This window comes from Centroberyx gerrardi, chromosome 11, assembly GCF_048128805.1.
Source record: "Centroberyx gerrardi isolate f3 chromosome 11, fCenGer3.hap1.cur.20231027, whole genome shotgun sequence".
In the NCBI taxonomy this organism is placed as follows: domain Eukaryota; kingdom Metazoa; phylum Chordata; class Actinopteri; order Beryciformes; family Berycidae; genus Centroberyx; species Centroberyx gerrardi.
Window position 1 is genome coordinate 12,552,747 of NC_136007.1, and position 19,677 is coordinate 12,572,423.

At 43.7% G+C, this 19,677-nt stretch overlaps 1 protein-coding gene across 1 annotated transcript in view; it reads right to left on the reverse strand.

The window, feature by feature from the left end:
• Nucleotides 1-19,417, reverse strand: part of ubl3a (ubiquitin-like 3a) — a 33,993-nt gene extending 14,576 nt beyond the window's left edge. The window contains exon 1 of the mRNA XM_071911806.2: nucleotides 18,774-19,417. Coding sequence (XP_071767907.1) covers nucleotides 18,774-18,800 — 27 coding nt within the window. The 5' untranslated portion in view covers nucleotides 18,801-19,417. The remainder of the gene's footprint in view (nucleotides 1-18,773) is intronic.
• Between the last annotated feature and the right edge of the window lie 260 nt (nucleotides 19,418-19,677).

Here is a 19,677-nt window from a genome sequence, read left to right on the forward strand (position 1 = left end):
ATGTTGTACTTTGTGCACAGAGTTCCAGAGGAAAGTTCACAAATAGAAGTCTGATTATTCTCCAGATCTTTGTACTGATTTATTATTGCTCTCTTTAGACACAGAATTGATTCAGAGGGGTAGTGGAGAGGTAGATGACTTGCTAACATGCAAGTAGGACCCACACTATGTAGGCTAGCTTAACAAATATTTAATAGAGATAGTTTGCTGAAAACACACAAACTGGACCAGGATTGCAGCCTTCCAGTTTAAAGTTCAGCGACAGAAGTGATAACTCAGCATGGACAGCTTGTAACAACCGCAAAAAAAGTCTGAAGTGCATTATGGTTTTTACCCTACATAGATTTTAGTTAGCTTATTTTGATAATGCTAAGATTGACATGTTTCATAAAGCAGTTCACCTTGACAGCATTTGTACATTTGTACGAGGTTTCTGCATTTCACAGTTCCTTTTACAAAGGCTGATGCTGTAGCTGATACTTTTGACATAATGACTACAAGGTTAAGTGCAGAATGTCAGCTTTAATTTGAGGGTAATTTAGTTGTATCAAATGAATGGGTATCAAACTACCGCCCTTTCTTTAACATCAGACAGAGTGTTGTGTAAAACGGTGTTCTTAGACAGATTGAGATTATATTCCACAAAAGTACAAACTATCCTATGCAAGGAAAAATGATTAATGTGCAATGACATCTAGCAAACCATATTGTTGGGCTTTCTTTCCGGTCAATTTGCTTTTCAGTGCCTCTCCATGACTACTACTACCAGGCTTTAAATGACTCAGTGGCAGAGTGGCATGATAGTCTGCTTGTATATTTTATTTGAGTGGTTAAATCTGCTACTTTTGGAGCCATACATGTGCCGCTGCTGTGATTAAATCCCAGCTGAATTTTCTTCCGAGTTTCCTTTTCTCTGTAAAAGGTGAGTGGACTGCTCACTCTCCTTTAAAAAAAGGATGGACATGAATAACTTACTCCCTATGGGACTATATTTGGATATAAGGTTATTAATCATCATGGAGTAGTGTGTGAGAGTCAACACCACAGAACTTATCAGATAAGTTTCTGGAAGATCATGCTTCATACTTGCTGTGGCGCAGCTAAAACGGCTACATTCGAAATTTAATAACTTTGTCATACCAGCGTTTCTTCATCACACATATGGCAGCCATCTTAAATTGTACACAGCAAAGAGACCCTCCGCACACAGCACTTTTGTAAAAGATTGAATTTATTGAGGTTAAATGATTCAGACAATGAAAGGTTATTTGAGGTTTAAGGTGTGAGGAGATTTGACAAGAGGTCAAACCATAACTTCACAGTCTATTCAAGAGCACAGTATGTGGGAAGTTTCTTTTCAGTGTATGACTTTGAGGCTTTTGTGCACCCAGAAGTTTGCTGGGCTTGCAGAGGACTCTGCTATGACACCAGCCATATTACCATTCAGGAATGTTAGCCTGAAAGACCCTATCCGTTTTAAGTTCTGCGGTAAGCACAGCCGTTCAGCCTTTCAACCATCATTATTCCTCTGCTGAAGTTCTCACCCTGGATTCTGGATAAAGGAGAAAACCAGCAACACAAAACACTCTTCCTTTCCCCTGCTCTCACCACCATCAGTCATGTGTCTGTTCACTCTATTCATCAATCAGTCATCTCTCAATTGCCCCATCAAACCTCAAACCCCATATCTTTCTACAAGTCCTCGTCCTCTTGTACTTGACATTCAAAAAGACCTATCCTTTGATACGTTTACTTCCTCTTCACAGCGAGAATCCAGTCGCTCCTGCTCCCCGTTTCTCCCTCCTCCTCCTTCCCGTCACATGAATGATCGGCTGTTTCCCGTGTTCCAGCAGGCACTGCAGCGCTCATCGCTGCACCTGACAGCTCCCTGCTCTCCGTCCTCTCTCTTCATCATTCTCTCCCCCCCGTTTACGCACAGATAACCCTTTAATCCATCAGTTGTTCCTCCTCTCTCCAGAAATGGGTAGAGCCCCCTTTCATGCTGTCATTTCTCCTCTCAGTCTCTTCTCAGAAAAAATTCACCTCTCTTAACTCACAAACACACACACACACACACACACGCAAAATTGTGCATGCAAACACACCCAGGGCTGCATTCCTCTCTTGACAGATGCCAGGTAGATGCCTTTGATCACACGTTCTTGCTATCCTTTCCTCTCCACGATCAGTGCTGTCATAAGAAGTTGACGCAGGTTTACTACGCATGGCTGCCTCCCCTCTCTCTCTCTCTCTCTTTCTTTCCACACTTCAAATGGCTGTTCAACACCCCAGGGCCAAATGAATTAACATGCTAAGTGTGAGCGCTGCCAAAACTGAGCAGAACTACATTACCCATCAGCAGTCCACACACCCACGGTCACTGACGGGACAGTGTGTGGAAGCAGAGAGATCAAAGGGATCTTTATCAAACATTAATTTGTGTCACTAAAGAACGTGAAAGGTGCGATGGGACTGTGTTTCTCAGATGGTGCAGGAGTTAATGAACCACACCACATGTTAATACCTTGCACCGCTAGCTATCCTGCAGGGAACAGTATCGGTGAAGAGTTCTAAGTTCGAGCCCAGCTAAATATTTACACATGAGCATGTTTATCAGCTGTCACCACCTTGGCTCCCTTCATTTGAGAAGTGCGTCATAAAAAAGTCTTACTATTTCAATGCTACTTTGGCAAACTAGCTGCCAACTATATGTAGATTGATGTTGCTCTGCAACTTGGAGTCACTTTTATAATAAACCAGAAGACTACTAAAATCACAGTACAACCATGTGTATATCAACTAGTTATGTGGACACTAATTTCCGTTTCCGTAGTTGTTGTATGTGAAGGGTAAACTACTGTATTTACGTCTGGATTCAGTGGTGCCATAATGCATCTGTGACTCCCTCCTAAAGACTGCTACCTGTCTTCAGTGCATCTTGAGAGTATTTACACGTCTATATCCTGATAAAAATCTGTGCAGATACAATCTGGGTGCCCAGGACGCTTGTTAATAAGAAAGGTGTCAAGGGGCTGACGTCTTTACCTGACCACGGTCCAACAAGAGCCAGTAGACTCGTGGAGAAACACAGCGTGTATGAATGCAACAATCTTGACTTTTGGTTGTTGCCAGACATGAACGTCAACTTGAAATTAATTCTACTGCTCTTGACTTTTGAGGACACAACAATCCACCACACCACACATGTTCTTCACCTTGCTGTTAACTGTAAACACACAGGAGAAAATTCGCTAGAGACATTCACAAACAGGCTTGCAAATGCACACACATACACACACACACACACACACACACACACACACACACAGTCAAACAAAGTAATCAAGCCTGATTGCACGTACTGCCACACTGATTGCAGAAATCTCAAACTCAAGAAAGAATGCAGTTGCCACGCTCGGCCCCCATGAATTTCCCTAAATTAATTAGGTCCTCTGATTAACAAAAGAATGAATAAAAAAATAATTCCAATTCCCAACATCATTTATAGATTGGACCTGGTCTTGGACCCTGTGTGACTGTCGGACTGACTTGAGACCAGTGTCTGGCAGCACCTCGACTCTTCCCTGTCACTTGTCTATGGAATGAACGTCAGAGCTTTTTATATCATTACAGAGTCAACACAGGAACTAAAGTTAATGACATTATGAGACACGAGATCTGCATCACAGATGACACTTTACAAATGACTGGAGGAAATGAGAGAAAGACGGAGGCATGTCTGCATGTGTCTGCGTGTCTGTGTGTGCGTGTGCATGTGCGCTCGCAAATGCAGTGCGTATGTGTTCAGAAACAAAGCGAGAAAGAATGTCACTTAATAGAACAGGATGACAGTGTCGCTTGACTATTTCCATTGGTTTCTCTAGTGAAGTTTTCCAGTGTCTATAAGCTCACCATCTGTAACAGTTTAAGGGCTGAAGGCAGCGCTGTGCTTTCCACATCAGACCTCGGCTAGGGAAGGCTGCGCTCTCCTCATCACCAGACAGAGAGCAGAACTCCAATAAATATTTTCAGAGAGAAATTAAACATGAAAGAGGTGTACAGACGAAAACACACCAAGAGATAGAGTGAGATGTGGCAAGAAGAAAGCAAGAAAGAAAGAAAGACAGAAAGACAGAAAGAAAACTCAGTGGAGAGTGTTGCAATCTGTAGAAAGAGGGATTGAACGGTAAGAGACCACAACAGAGAGAAAGATTGACGGAGCAAAATGTCCTGTATCAGACAGCAGCAGCGGTGAAGTGCTGATGCTGTAGAGACGCCATGATAGTGATGACGAGGTCCGATGCTATAGGAGGACAGAAGAAACGCTGACACTTCTAGAGACGAGCCCGGGGGATTGAGGAAGGGAACAGAGAGAGAATCAGAGAGGACTTTAAGAGGGAACAATGAAGGTCAGAGCGAGGCAGCGAGAAGAGGAAGCGTGAGGGTGAAGAAGGGGAAGAAATGTCACTTTGTCCTTTCGGTCATCCACCAGCCGTGTGGTGTTGAATCACCTACTACGTTCACACACGTGTGCACACGCATGCATATGCACACACGCGCTCACACGCACTCACACACACACACTCACACACACGGTGCCTGCTGGGCATTTGCTGAGGCTCTGTTTTTGAAGCTGTGGAGCGAGACGTGAAATTGCCCTCGTATGCTTCAATCGATTCTCTTCTCATCCCTCTGTCAGCGTCTAGACTATCTGTCCCTCCCTCCCAGTGAAAGACAAGAGAAGAAATGAGATAGAGAATGAAGTAACGGGATGGCGCACGGTTCCACAGTGAAACAACCATGTACCTATGGTTGTAATACCACCAGATAGTGCTATAATAATAGTAACAATGCAATACGTTATTGATCCAGATAGTGAAAATCTCTTGTTGCTTGCCCCGCTCCACAGGGAGGTCAAAGTGTACGGTCAGCTTGACAGCAGCCCCCCTGGAGCTTATAGGTGTTCGGTGTCTTGCTCAAGGACACGTCAGCAGGGCAGATGTTTGTCGACATGGGGGCTTGAACCCACATGCTTCAGTTGAAGGCTAATCTCCCTGCTCACTTCAACACTCTGCAGCCCCAGCGACAGACTGCCTGAAACCCAGACGCCCATAAAGTCTTTTTCTTTTTCTCTGGATATGCAGGTAACAGCTGTGCAGTAACTTGCACCATGGAGATGTGTAATTTACCCAAACATCTATGATGGGAGGTGTCTATTTGATAACCCCAACCCCTACTTTGGCGCTCACTCAAGTTTAATAGCACAATAGATAGTTACATTAGATTCTGTGTACTGACACATTTCTAGAAGTGGCAAGCGGGAGCAAGGTCAACTGAGGGAAACAATGAACTGCCTGAGGAGATGAGAAGTGGCACCTGAAACTTGTTAACCCTTTCCCAGCAGGCAACGTGCAGGAGGTAGCCGAGTTCAGCGTCAACCCAAACGAGCACAAAATCTTCACAATATGGTATTTGGAAACTGTTTTGAACTGGTATCAGAAAGCTATTTAGGTCCCAATTTCACAACACGATGCAGGTAGCAGCTATGGACGACTACGGACATTGTTTCAACTTTCATTTCAGCACTACATTTACATGGGTTTTTCAACGGTTTTGCATGCAAGCTATAGTATTGAAGTTGGCTGGTTTAAGTCAGTGAACTACCATATTAGGCTTTAGGGTTTGAGGTAGCAAATTATAGCATTGGACTTTGTTTTGTGTTGTTTGTATGCAATTGTTGCTGCTTCCCAAAAGCGGTAATTAAAGATTACTTGGCAAGTCCTACTACCTCATCATCCATGTTCCCTCTGTTCAGTTCCTACAGTGATACACAAGGTTTACAAGGGCTGCTGTTACTTTTGCTATAAAAGCAGTGGGAAAAAAGACACACAAAAACACACAAACCCAAAGGGCAACATGCCGCATGTTGGGGGACCGGTGGTGTGAAGGGACCACACAGAGGGGTGATGATGATGATGATGGCGATGATGACACAACCTCCTACCCTTTTCCTCTCTTCCTCCTGCCCCTTCCTCATTCCATTGGGTTCGGACTAGCCCTCTCTGCCCAGTCCCCTCCTCTCTCTCCTGGGTGTCTAACCACTGTCTTCCCCCCACCTCCCCTCCATGTTTTCCTGACCCCCGCTAAGTGAAACCCCCAGAGTCAAGTAAAGCCTCCACCCCCCGCTGTCCTTCCCCCCCCCCCCCCAAGAGAACAACATACTCTGCAGTGACCTCTGCCCTTCCCATGTCTCTCTCCCCTCCTCCTCTCTGTCTCTGCACCCCCACCTCACCCTTCACCCCACCCTTCCTCTCTCCTAGGTGGTCTCTCCACCGTTGTGTAGTCTATCCCCCGCAGGCAGGATTAGCTTGATCTGTAACCTTTCAGGTTGTCCCTTTTATGCACAGCCCAGCACAAACTTTGCCATGTGCTCCATGTGTGAATGCATCCATAATTTAGAATATAAGGTGAGTTTCGTTGCAAAATAACATATCAACCATTTGTAAGAAGTGACACCAACTCTTCCAAGTTGACTAATAGCACAAGATTATAACAAAATGTGTAGGTTTTAAAGTATAGTGAGCAACTTATGTTTATGGTTAATAAAATGATAACCCTTTCACAAACTGGATCCAGCATGTTTTTGTTTGATGAATTTCATGTAATGATTTCTTTTTCCAAAACGGATAAACATTTGGCAAATGAACTCTTTGCATCTATTTTTAGACATGAGTAGCATAAAGTAAAGCAACAAGCTGGGAGAAGTTATGACATAAAAACATCCTGTGTTATTTATGTAGTAGCACACTAACCTCTATCACACACTCTCTAGCCTAATCTGCAGAATGTTTACTTCTGCTTCTTACACGCAGTTAAAACTATATGCATCTCTTATGTGGCATGCATGAACATTCATGTATTTTCCTTTGTATATCGCTGCTGTCATTCTAACTATCAGTTATGTGTACCAGGAGGCGTACATAAAAATTCCAACCAATAACTATCACAGAATTTTGAACTGCCTTTCTCTGCCTAACTGATATCCCATTGGTTTACACTTTTGAATAATCCCTCACTGCATTATGTCCTGCCCCAATATTATGTTTCAACAGGAAATATATCACATTAAGGAAGCAAGATGCTCTCAAAATGCAGATTCACTGTGACTTTGAGGTTACATGGTCCTCTATGGGACATTTTTATGACCCTTATGAAACCCTTTCAAAACCAATTATGTCAAAAGTGCATGGTTGCCAATGTAAATATAAGGCTGTTTTCCTTAATTCCTGAGGAGATTTTGGAAACACAAGGTTTTCACCCCCCAAGAAAAGCATGGTACACCTGTGCACATAGAGAGGGTGCACACACACACTCGTTCTCTATCCATCACTCCCTCTGCCCCTTTCGGCAGATACAACAACAAAGGTTAGCAGAAATTTAAAGAAAATGATGTAATACGTGAGAGTGAAAAATGAGAGAATGAACGCAAGACTAGAGAGGAGGAATGGCTGGGAGACAGCAGTTACGTCCATAACGCTGCATTTTCTTTCACTCTTTCAGGACAGAGTGCTGCCCTGCAGTCACAACTCACGTGATGTGCTGTGTGTGTAGAGAAGTGTGTGTGTGTGTGTGTGTGTGTGTGTGAGAGAGAGAGAGACAGAGAGAGACAGAGAGAGCGAGAAAGAGAAAGAGAGAGAGAGAGAGAGAGAGAGAGAGAGAGAGATTGCTGGCAAGCTAAAATGCCCTCTGTGCTGGAATTTACCAGATGGCATTGGACAGAAACAACCAGGGGCATTACTACCACACACACACACACACACACACACACACACACACACAAACAGAGTGCATTTTCTACGCCTATTCAGCAAAGAGACAGACTGTCCAGTAACATACCAGTACTGTATATTTAAAAATAGATCAACCTAAAATAAATCAATTTCCTGGATTGTTCAACATTCTATGCTCTAGGCTGCTAACCCCTCACCCCCCCGACCCCAGACACCACACACACATACATACACACACACACACACACACACAGGCGCCTACTTAGTTCTGGCCCAGCACAGTTGAATTAGCCCTTATAATCTAATAGCATCCACATATTTACCGGTTTTCATGCTTATTTTTAATTTTTAATGCTTTAATTAGTCAGGCGGCACACAGTGGACAGGAAGAGATGCAGGATAACATACAACAAAAGCAATGTGCCGGATGCGGTGAGAGCAGAGGATGCACCCTAGACTGCCAAGCCTCCAGGACGCCCCAGTTCTAGTAATTTGTGTAGAAATGAGACACATTCCTCTCCTAAACTGTGATACACGTATATTTAAAGAGAATATAAAATTGTAATGATCCCCGTGGGGATCTCAAGTCCTCTCAAATGTGCCATTGCTTATCAATATAGACAGAAACTTAATGTGTGTGTTTGCAGCATGAAGAAATGCATCTCTGGTGTGTTTTTTTATTGTCCGGTTAGAGATCTGAGCGACTGGGTGTGTTTGCACTGTGCTGTCTCAACAGGAAAACGGCAGCCTCAGTGGGGAGACATAAGAGTCAGTTGGTTACACAAGCAACAACAGGAAGGAACGGTGCAGGGGGAGGAGGAGGGGGGTGGTGGGGGAGGAGAGGGGAGGCTGGGGACCCAATCAAGATCTTTGACAAACATCGTCCCATGCCAAGTGAGAAAATATGCCCGGATCACATAATCAGCCAAGGGGGTTGCTGGGGTTGTCCTGCCTGTTGTACGGGGAGGAAGTGGAAATTTAAGGTATTTACAGCACACAATTGCCATACTGCACAATGTAATGAGGAATGTGTTTCTTTGTATATCCCTCTGAGACAATGGACTTCACCACAGGAGTCTGAGTTTGCCAACTGGCTCAAAGAACACTTTGACAACAGATGGACATTGGGATTGAACCGGTGACCTTCAAATGACAGTACAGCCTCTCTAGACACCTGATTACCTGCCACCTTCAGACTGAATGGTCCTTGCTAGCCTTGGACCATACTGCACTATGGTGAAATGAGTTGACTGAGGTGTACTGTGCTGAGCTAAGCTGAAGTGAGCTAAACTTCACTAAATTGTGCGAGCCTGACTCACCCACAAACATCCAGGGGGTCTAAAACTTACTGATCTATTATACTGTTGGCAGCCTGTGGACATTGCTGTTTTGCAAAGTTACATTTAGTCTACGGTGTATTGCTAGTAGTAAGCAAACATTTAGACAGCTAAAACTCAACTATAGGTCACTGTCTACTGATGTCTTCCGTGTAAGGCAAGTTCCTGCTGCTTTCAGAGATGTGAGCAAGGCCCTGCTGCTTCCCTGGAGATAAACCATTGCTTCCTCATTACAAGAAATTGATAAAAATGGATGAAAAGCCCTCAATCATTCTAGTCCAAGGTCCAATGCTTCATTACTGCTCATTCACTCAGATAAGCATGCACGCACAGACACAAACACACACACACACACACACACGCACGCAGGCACAACCCCTGCTGAGTTCATTAGGGATATTTGAATTCAGAGTGCTCTGTAGAGTCCAACATGCAATGACAAATTTGTGCAAGACAGCATGAAGGCCAAATATACCCTCTCTCCATCATTCACTCACACACACAAACACACACACACTCTTCCCTCCCTCCTCTCTTTCTCTCTGGCCGTCTCCTCTCTGAGCTCCATCTTTAACTCTTGTGTGACCTCAGCTTCTCTATTCCTCATTTGCCGTCTTTCTCCATCCCTTAATCTCTCCTTCACATCTCTCCTGTGTCTGTCTCCCATGAAATCAGTAAATGTGTAAAAGCAACATAGGCAAATTGGTTCCTTGCTACTTTACCATCCATATATCTCACTATTACCATTCCCTCGTGCATCATAACACCTTCCAGCATCTTCCCAAAATCCTTTCCTTCTTGCTCTAATCCTCCCTTTCCATTATAGCTCAAAAATGTAAATATTTCTGTATAGTTATTTTACTGTTACATGCTGTTCCAAGGAAACTTTGCAGTTTCATTCAGCATTAGAATCGGAATAACTTTATTTTCCGGGTACAATTGATGCAGGGAGGTTTGTCTTGGTGATATTGGTGCAGGGAATAAACAACTAGTGTAGTCACAGCTTCAGCTACACAGGATACAGTGGTCTCACACTGAATACATGGAGACAGCACAAGACATACAGTAGTCATTAGCCTATACAAATCACAACACATACTGTATACACATCCATCTTTCTGTCATCATGTGCCTTCATTATGGCATTCAGTATGGCTGCAGATGTGGAGAGGGATAGTGGAACAGTGAGTGTACCATGAGATGGTTAAACTGAGCAGGATTATCGGTATGTAAACAGACTGCTCACATAGCTAACCCCTATAGCCTCAATACTGAAGATAGCTCAGTTTGTCAGCTGAGGATTAAGACTGCAGCTCAGTTAGTGCTTGGTAGCAATCATGCACAAGTTCCTGGAGGTCTAATTTTGAGGTGGGCTACCTGGCAACCGTTGCTACGCTACCGTAAACCCAGTCAAAGCGTGACGCGTTGCGCCGGGTTCCATGCAGAAACACCATTTGACTATTTACATTTTGAAGCCATAAAAAAAAAAACAGCGCTTGTGTATGAGGACTGGAGGCCAGCTGATCCTGTTGGAACATCCAGTAGATGAGGCCTGACCTTTGGCTGACTGCTCTGCGGCTAATGTCTGGCCTGTCTGGGACCCGAGGAGTCTCACGCTGACCCTCTAATTCCCTCAGTACGTATTGTCTGTCTGGCTGCACTGGCACAGGACGCTACAATATCAGGACAGATTTAAACACTGATTTAGAAATGGCAGTCTGTCCTAAAATGTATCAGGATGAGGGAAAGTCTATGCTTGCTGGCTGCGCACACACACACACACACACACATACACACACACACACATACAAACTATGCTAGAACGAAGTAGCTTTAATATAAATGTCCCCTCAACTGGAAATTGTTTCCAGTGCAGCTGAAAGGCTCCTTTTATTGAGCTAGTCTACCACCCCCCCTCCCCCAACACACACACACACACACACACACACACACACAGAACACACGGGCTACTGAACATACACTCTTAAAGGAGAATGCTGGTACTTTTCACTTGAGTCCTTTCTTTTACTGCATATCTATTTAAATTATCTGAAGGAAACTTACTGTTATATGGCCTTATGGGAAGGTCCCTTTAATTGGAAGGTCACTCTTAATGATGATGTGTAAATGCCAACTACAATAAAACAGGGAATTGTATCAAGCTCACTGGTTTCATCGATGCAATTAGTGCATGGGATGAAAATTTGAAGATCAATATATGCACTGAGCACATTGATTCAGACATTACTTTTGCGGAAACCCATTGCCATTAGAAAGTTATTACCTAAAAGGAACAAGTAAGCTACTTCTATAAATAGCATGAACATCACCCAGTTGGCTTCACATTGACAAAAATGTCTGTCAACGGGATATTTGATAGAGAGGGTAATAAGGCTTTGAATAACATCTCACTTCGTGTTGTATGCATCAAACAATCATCTCAATAGATCTGAAGTAGCAGAGAAATTATACAGATGAGCCAAAGTCAATAACGCTGTGAATATCCTTTCACTAAACATAAACCTCTCTACTTCCTGCTTGAAAATGACTTTATGCAGCCTCGCCCTCCTCTAGGTGTCATTTTGTGATCACTTCTCGACTCTGCTGTGCTACAAAGTTTCTCTTCCTCCCTCCAATTTCGCAATTCAGTCAGCTCACCGCATCCTGGGTTTTATCTCTTCAGTCACTTCTTTGCCCCCTCACGCAAAAAGCTGTAGTTTGGTTCAACTATTCTATCAGATAGTTAGGATCGGGTGAGTTTTAGCCTTTAGAGTTAACAGTGGGATATAAGGGACCGAATGGCACAGCGCCTTCAGTAGTGGCACAATTCCATTATATGCGAACAATGGCCTTTTGACTCTATTCTAGTTTGTGCTGTTTTCTGGGGCAAGTGTGAACTGGAGTGGGCGTTGCTCCGTTGGCAAAGCCCCCGGCAACACGTCACACTTAACAGGAAGAACAGGTTGGACTTTTGCTGGTTTCTGTATTCAAACATGTACATGTACACATACATGGACAAACACATGCACATCATACGTGACTACAGGCGTAAAGGATCTAGTCAACATTAGTTTGTTGTGTCGGCTCCATCTGAGCTCCTGCTTCAGTCACACTGCTCACATATTACTCACACTCAAACCCACTCATATCATGCTCTGACTCTCTGTAGTGTTTACTCTCGGCATGAAAGCCAAAGAGTGTCTTCACTGAACTTCAGCTTCACTTCTGTCCTCGGGTTTTCAGCGTGCAGCATGAGCTGTCGAAACTAACGCTGTTTTCATCAGCGCTCAAAGTCAGAGGTCAGTAGAGCAGTTGGTGTTTATTATATGACTAATTTCGTCATTGCTCCTACAATACTTGAATAATAATAATAATACTCAAGGCATGAGGACACGCAGAACACAACAAGTGCCTATTCACTGTGAAGAGAGATTAGGACAAGAATCAGTGGTGTAGACAAGCACGTTTCCCCTAGAAGGTTTTTCTGCTGGGGCCCAAGGAGCCCCTGCACTGGTGAAGCAGTGCAACACATTCCTCAGCCTGTGCAAAGCCATACCTGCCAACACTGACTGCTGAAAATGAGGGGGATTTTCCAGCAGAATAAGCCCTTACCCCAACACACACTCACACTCATAAGCACACTCACACTCACACACACACACACACACACACACACACACACACACACGCTGACAACTCTTATAGTAGCCTACTGGGCTACTCATACCACTATTGAGTTTTTTTCTAGCCGGGCTGATCAGAAGTGCAAACTGAGCACAAAAAGACATAAAGAGTCTCATTTTCAGGCAGACTGGTGGCTCAGTAAATCTAATAGCTTGCTTCCTCTTTAAGATTACATCTTGGTGGTTAAAGCCTGCTTTTGAAAGTTTGTCCCCCGCCTAAATTATCATGAAGACAGGTCATTATTTTCCCAGCCATAAATTCTACATATCGTGTCAGGTAAAAACCACGTAACTTCAATTTTGGTAATTAAACGTGCTCAAATTCTACAACCCTTGGGTTTATGAAACGTTTTCAAAGACAATAAGAATGCATGGTTGTCAAGTTGCAAACAAGTCTATTTTTCTTAGTTCCCAAAAAGTTGAAATTTTGGCAATATGAGGTTTTCACCCAACAGCAGCGACATTTTGGGAACTCATATGACTCCTTTACTTGGAACAGAAAGGAATGTGGTGGATGTGATGGATAACTCACCAGTGCAAACCAACTGGTGCAGACTCTAATTAACTACAAATGACAATTGCTCTGAAATATGGGAAATCAGTCTCAAACACAGGAGATTAACTGAAGAAAATAAGGGACAAATAAAAAGGAAAAACAGGAGTGTTGACACTAGGTAAGGCAGCCGGGACGGCACCGACCTGGCTGGAGAATGGCAGGGGGAATGCTGGTGCAGATATTCATAGAGGACAATACATAGCCTGCACATGCACAGACACATGCCACACCCAACAAACATACACACACTCAACAAACATACACACACATATTCACACAGAGACCAACACACACATTACAGTTGCATAAGCGATCAATGGATGACAGTTTTCTCAATAGGTCTTCCTCTTGGTGTTGCAGACACGCATCAATATCTCTGAATTAATCCTACACTCACAGAGGCCTGGTGAAAAAAGGACATTGACAACGGTCAATACCAATATGCAATCTTTCATATAGCAACTACACTCTCACAGCTAATACAACTACACAACCTGTTCCGAGGCCTTCTGATCAACCTTGTAACCTTTCAGTTTTAATCAATTAATTTTGAATTCAAACAAATCAAAATGTAAATTGAAAGAGCAATCAATAATACTACTAATAATAACTTTATTTTCTATAGCACTTTTCTAAAAACAATGTTTAGAAAGTGCTTTACAATTCAATAAAACACAAGGAGACAGTGATGACTATAGATCAATACAGTAATACCATTAACGATATATATATATATATAACGATGTATTTCCCTCATCTTTCATCGAATGGATATAATAGCCCCTCTGTGGCAAAAAATGTTAATGTTTGAACTTTGTAAAGGAAAAATCCATTTCCTGAATCGCTTGAAATGAACATGAATGGAGCCCAGATCCAGCACCTTCAGAACTGGCGCTCGAAGGCCTGCATGTGACAGTGTCAGAGTCGATACATCAGCTCCTGCACCCAGGCGGGATGATGTAATCCTGATCTGTAACTCAGACTCGCAACACATGGCACTGGCAACACACGCATTCGCTGACATGCTTCATGCAACTGCTACTGTCGGGTTCAACAGCGTGTCCGCCTCTCCCTCTGTTTCTGGGTTGTCAATCAAAGCCGCGTTACCATCCCACCCTGAGGCCGAGGAGCGGCTGCAGACCGCTCTCCTCTAACTAATCGGCGTAATAACTGCTGAGCTAAGCATGAGTGGGAAGAGAGACGGGGTGTGCGGTTTTCAGCAGCAAGGATTCCCGTCCCATTCTTCTTTTATCCCTGACCCACACACCGCTCACCTCTGACCCTAACCTTTGACCCCTTTGTGTGTGTGGGTGAGGGTGTGTGTGTGCCTGTGTGTCTGTGTGCCATAAGGGGAGTCTAACCCTTTGAGAATGAACTATAAACTGCTTTCAATGCACAAACAATAATTAGCCAAGCGCAGTGTATGAGAAGTAGCTTTCAGCCGCATTCTATGTTAAAGTAAAACGAGAGCAGGGCTTGGAAGGCTCACATGCTGGTTAGTTAGTTGTGACAATTTTTAAAAGACATGCAATTTCCCAGTAATTCAAACATTTATTAAAAGTACATGACTGTTAGTGACATCAACAACGAGATGAGGACGTCATTGACTTGTTTCCATTCCTGTCCTTGTTGTAACAGACAGCAGGTAGCATGGCACTATCAGAACAATCAGTGAATAATAAATACCAATCACAAGAATTCATAATTGACGTTGTAACAAATACAAAATGAACTAAACCTTTCAGAGAGGAACAATCTCACCTGTCCTCGAAGGGTTAACAGGTTCTGTAGTGCTTCCTGGTCTGGATAAATACAGACCTGATGAGTAAGGGTTGTGATTGCCACCTCCAGCACAAATTAACACATACGCACCACAGCAAAAATGATGGGGTGTTTGAATACTACCCACTGAGTGTGTTTGTGTGCGTGTATTTCTTAACAAAAGTTTGGATCATATCAGGAATAAATGTGTGCCCATATGCTTTGTTTACTTCCTACTTTACTACTAACATCTCTAATATGTAATATACTGTGCATACACACACACACATACACACAAACACACACACACAGATGCACATGCAGACACACATGTCCGCCCCTTCAACTCAACCGAAGCGAGGAGACCACACAGTCATGTGCAGCCTTGTTCTCACTTCCTGAAACCCCTCTGTTTGTGTGTTTGTGTGTGTGTGTGTGTGTGTGTGTGTGTGTATATCTGTATCTGCCAGTCTTGTCTGCTGTGCCAGGTCATGTTAAAGGCGGTGATGTTTGAAATCCACTCTCTGCTCCATGTGACTCTCGGTCTTTCCTGGAGTGTATTTATTCAGCAAGAGCTTATCTGAACAGAGGTGCTTTCTTCTTCTACTGCTTCTGTGCTGCGCTCTCTCTCTCTCTCTCTCTCTCTCTCTCTCTCATTCTCTCTCTCTCTCGTCCGCTAGTCATTACACACACACACACACACACACACACACACACACACACACATACCTTCACCCCCCACCCCATCCCACTCCTCATCTCTCATCATCCACATACTCTCACACACAGGCAAAGAGACCTAGGATCCGAGCGTCCCAGTGTTGCCATGGCGACCAGTTTTGACCCCGTCAGCACTTCTGGGGCCTGCCTGAAGGGAGGTAATTTGCCCTCTCCGTGCCTCCCCTCCCCTCCCCTGCCTCTCCTTCATTCTTCCTGTCCCTGCACCCTCTTTTCTTTTCCTCCTCAGAAAAAAAAAATCCCATCCTCCATACTCGAGAGGCACGACTATTCCTTCTCCTATTCTCCGTCTCAGATTCATTCACCCACAATGTTTGGCACCAACATTCTCCTCTCCTCCTACTCTCACTCCCACTCTATACAGCCTTTATAAGTGTGTGTACATACATACACACTCGCTCTCTTCACACTCTCCTTCCACAGACTGAGAGAGAGAGAGAGAGAGAGAGAGAGGGAGAGAGGGGGAGAGGGAGGGAGGGAGACTGTGTGTGTGTCTGCTGCTGAATTCAACCACACAGAATCAGTCAAATGCAGATGTGAGTTAATGGTTAATAACTAATACTTCCCAATATTTCCTCAGGGCGCATAAGGAGCTGGTTTCATGTACGTAAGATTAAGCCAAGCCCCGCAGGGACATAATTGTTTTGGTGACTTACACTGGCAGGAATCTTTTTGCCCGGGACAAGTCTTCCTTGTATGTGGAATCTGCCCTTTGTGTTTCAGCTGCAGGCGCGTACGTCACCTGAGGCCGAGTACAATAGCTCCGGCATGCCAGAAACCCATTTAAAAACATTGTTTGAAGATTAGCATGTCTTCCGCCTCTTCCTGAGAAAACTTTTTTTATTGTTATGTTAGAGACGGGAGCTTTTTTGTCTGGTGCTAGCAAGAAATGATGTGATACTTTATTGATCCCCACACGGAAATTCTCTTTCCGCTTGCACCCCCCTTCCGAGGAGGTCAAAGGTCAGGGTGAGCTACAGAACAGCTGGTGGGGATTCAGTGTCTTGCTTAAGGACACTTCAGGCTTGAACCCAAGTTCTCTGGTTGAACGGCAGTGTCTCTAACTACTAAGCCGCTCTACTGCCTTGACACATATCATTGCTGTTGTGTGAAAACCTTGTAATTCGTTTGGTGATTTTCATATTTTAACAGAAATTTAACGATTACACATTCCTCTATGGGGTCAAGAAAGTTCTACAAACCTTGGACTTATGAAAACCTTTCAAAACCCATTGGAAAACTCACGGTCGTCAAGCTAGAAATAAAGCAGTTTTTCTTAGTCCCTGAAAAGTTGTCAATTTGGAGATATAAGGTTTTCACCCGACAATGACGATATGTAAAACTTCATTAGGAGGAATGTGACAATCATCAAGCCAACACACATGAACTGATAACCCATAACTGATCAATAACACTGCTATAACCCCACGTAAAAGCCTCCCACATCCACACAGTCGATGATATAACCTATGACCTCCTTTGAACGGTCTTTAGGATTCATGCTGCGTTCAGGATTTAGCTAGCCGCCACATAACGGGCCAGAAAATGGGAGATTCCGTTCATGATTATGTCTATAATCCATGGAGATTCCTTGTGATGTGCTATAATTAGACGCCACGGCTCTGACTGCAGAGGCCAGCTCACCTCCAACTTCCTCACGCCATTATCCCCAACATCCTGACGCCATAATGGACCTGCTGTTCAGGGGATCAGTTTAACTTAGGACATACAGGAGGACAGACACACAGCTGGGATAGTTGATCTCTGCATGGACGGGGCATATTATGTGGTTTATCCTTTCTATACATAGGCCTGGAAGTATTCATAGAGGCACAACACAACGGCGGCCAAAATGACAGAGATGAAACTGCCAGACAGAGGGGGAAATATATGTTTGAGCCGGCTGTGACCAGGGATGCAGTGGACCGTAAACCCACCTCAACCCACTTTACACACCGTTTTATTTGTGGAATGGTTTGCTCACCAGAAGCTGACATAAATCTCAGTAAATTCATAGTAGCCTACACATCATAGTAAGCAGGATAAACCTGATGTGAAGTTATATGAGGATATTGTTTTTTAAGGGGGGAGGGGAACATAAAGTCATGCTTTTCATAAAATATAAGTGATTGTAGTTATTATACTGGTGGTTGTTTTCCTTATGACCATCACCGACCGAGGTCACAGTTTAGCCACCTTTTTATTTACCACTACATCACTGGATATGGCATAATGAGGTTATGGTGGCAGAGCAAGTAGCGCGCACTATGCGCTCAAGAACCAGCGAGAAGGCACATAGGCTTTTCCTATAGGCGCTTCAGTATCTTTCAATCCATAGTGTCGGCTGTGCCAGGGAGTTCCTGCACGTTTTCATATCCATCTCCCCCTATATAGACACCAATTAAGCCACAGAGCCGCATTTGATAAGAGTTTGTGCGACGGATCTGAGAAGACTGTTGATGTTGGATTTGTGGAGAACTAGACTGTCTATATTATAGAAAGTAAAGAGAGTGAAAACTATGATGAGATTAGACATTCCTATACACTTCTCTCACTGTGCTACCGAAACTAACCGAAATTAAACTCGTTCCTCATTTTGCTGCGACCTCCTGGAATCTTCTCATAGACCCCTGGAGATCCCCAGACCCCACTTTGGGACCCACTGGGCTATGCCAGTAGCCTATAGTTTCTATATCATTGTCATATTAGGCCTGTGAGGCTGTATATTCACGACGTATTCACGACACTATACAACTCCAATTAATGTGACCTAAAGTTGTAGCTTGAGTAAACAGTCTGACGAGTTGTGTACCGTATTTTGGTCAAAAGCGTTTGGCACTAAAGCCCCACTGTGGTTGAACACTGGGTGGAAATGGTTATATTTGAAACAGGGGTAAAATTCTCTCACCATATCCGCCGGGGTGCTGCCCGTCATGATGAAGGTAGTCCGGTCTTCGGAGGGATTCACACAGGAGCAGAAACACAAATATTCCCCTTTTCGTCTCCTTTACAACAGCTCTCACGAGCTCTGACAACACGTCGATGTTGAGTTTACAGGAGGCAATAAAACACCAATTTATTCCTGGTGACTTGGTAGGTACTGCTCTTTCCACAGTCACAACACCGAGGTAGTCAGACGAGTGTTACAATGTTTCCTCTCTATTGCACAATCATTTCCTTGACCATTTTCCAGACGAATCGGTCTTTTCAGAATACAGTTAATGTTAGGTCAATAAACAGTCGACCCGAGGGCCTCCTCCGACCCTCCAAATGTGAATAATATCCTGCTTTATAAAAGGTGCCTACGCCATGCGAAAAACCAAATATTGCTGGCACATCCGGACACGGATCTTTTGGTTAAAAAAAAAAAAAAAAATCCGCAAGGTTAACGTCTTCTGACAAACGCAAACACCTCCACCGGTTTGTACGGAGGCGTTACAGGCCAAAATCTGTCGGGTGTGCTCTGTAAAACCGGAGTTTTTAACAATTATTGCTGCTAATGTCACAGATTGTGCCCCTGTCCCTTTAGGACCCGTTCAGCTGTCATCCTGCCTCACAAAACCAGCGTCAAGTCAGCCAGGAAAAACAGAAACGGGACTTCCGTTCAGAAATTTCAAAATAAAACTATTTTCAACACTTTTATTTATTTATTTATTTATTTATCAAAACCTTATTGACGAACATATGCTGCAACGTTTTTTGAGTGATAATTTTGCTAAAAAAAAAAAGTGAAAATAAAGAATATATTGTAACGTTACTGAAGGATGTCCAGATACCAGTTACCTCAATCACATGATCAGATCAGTACACAG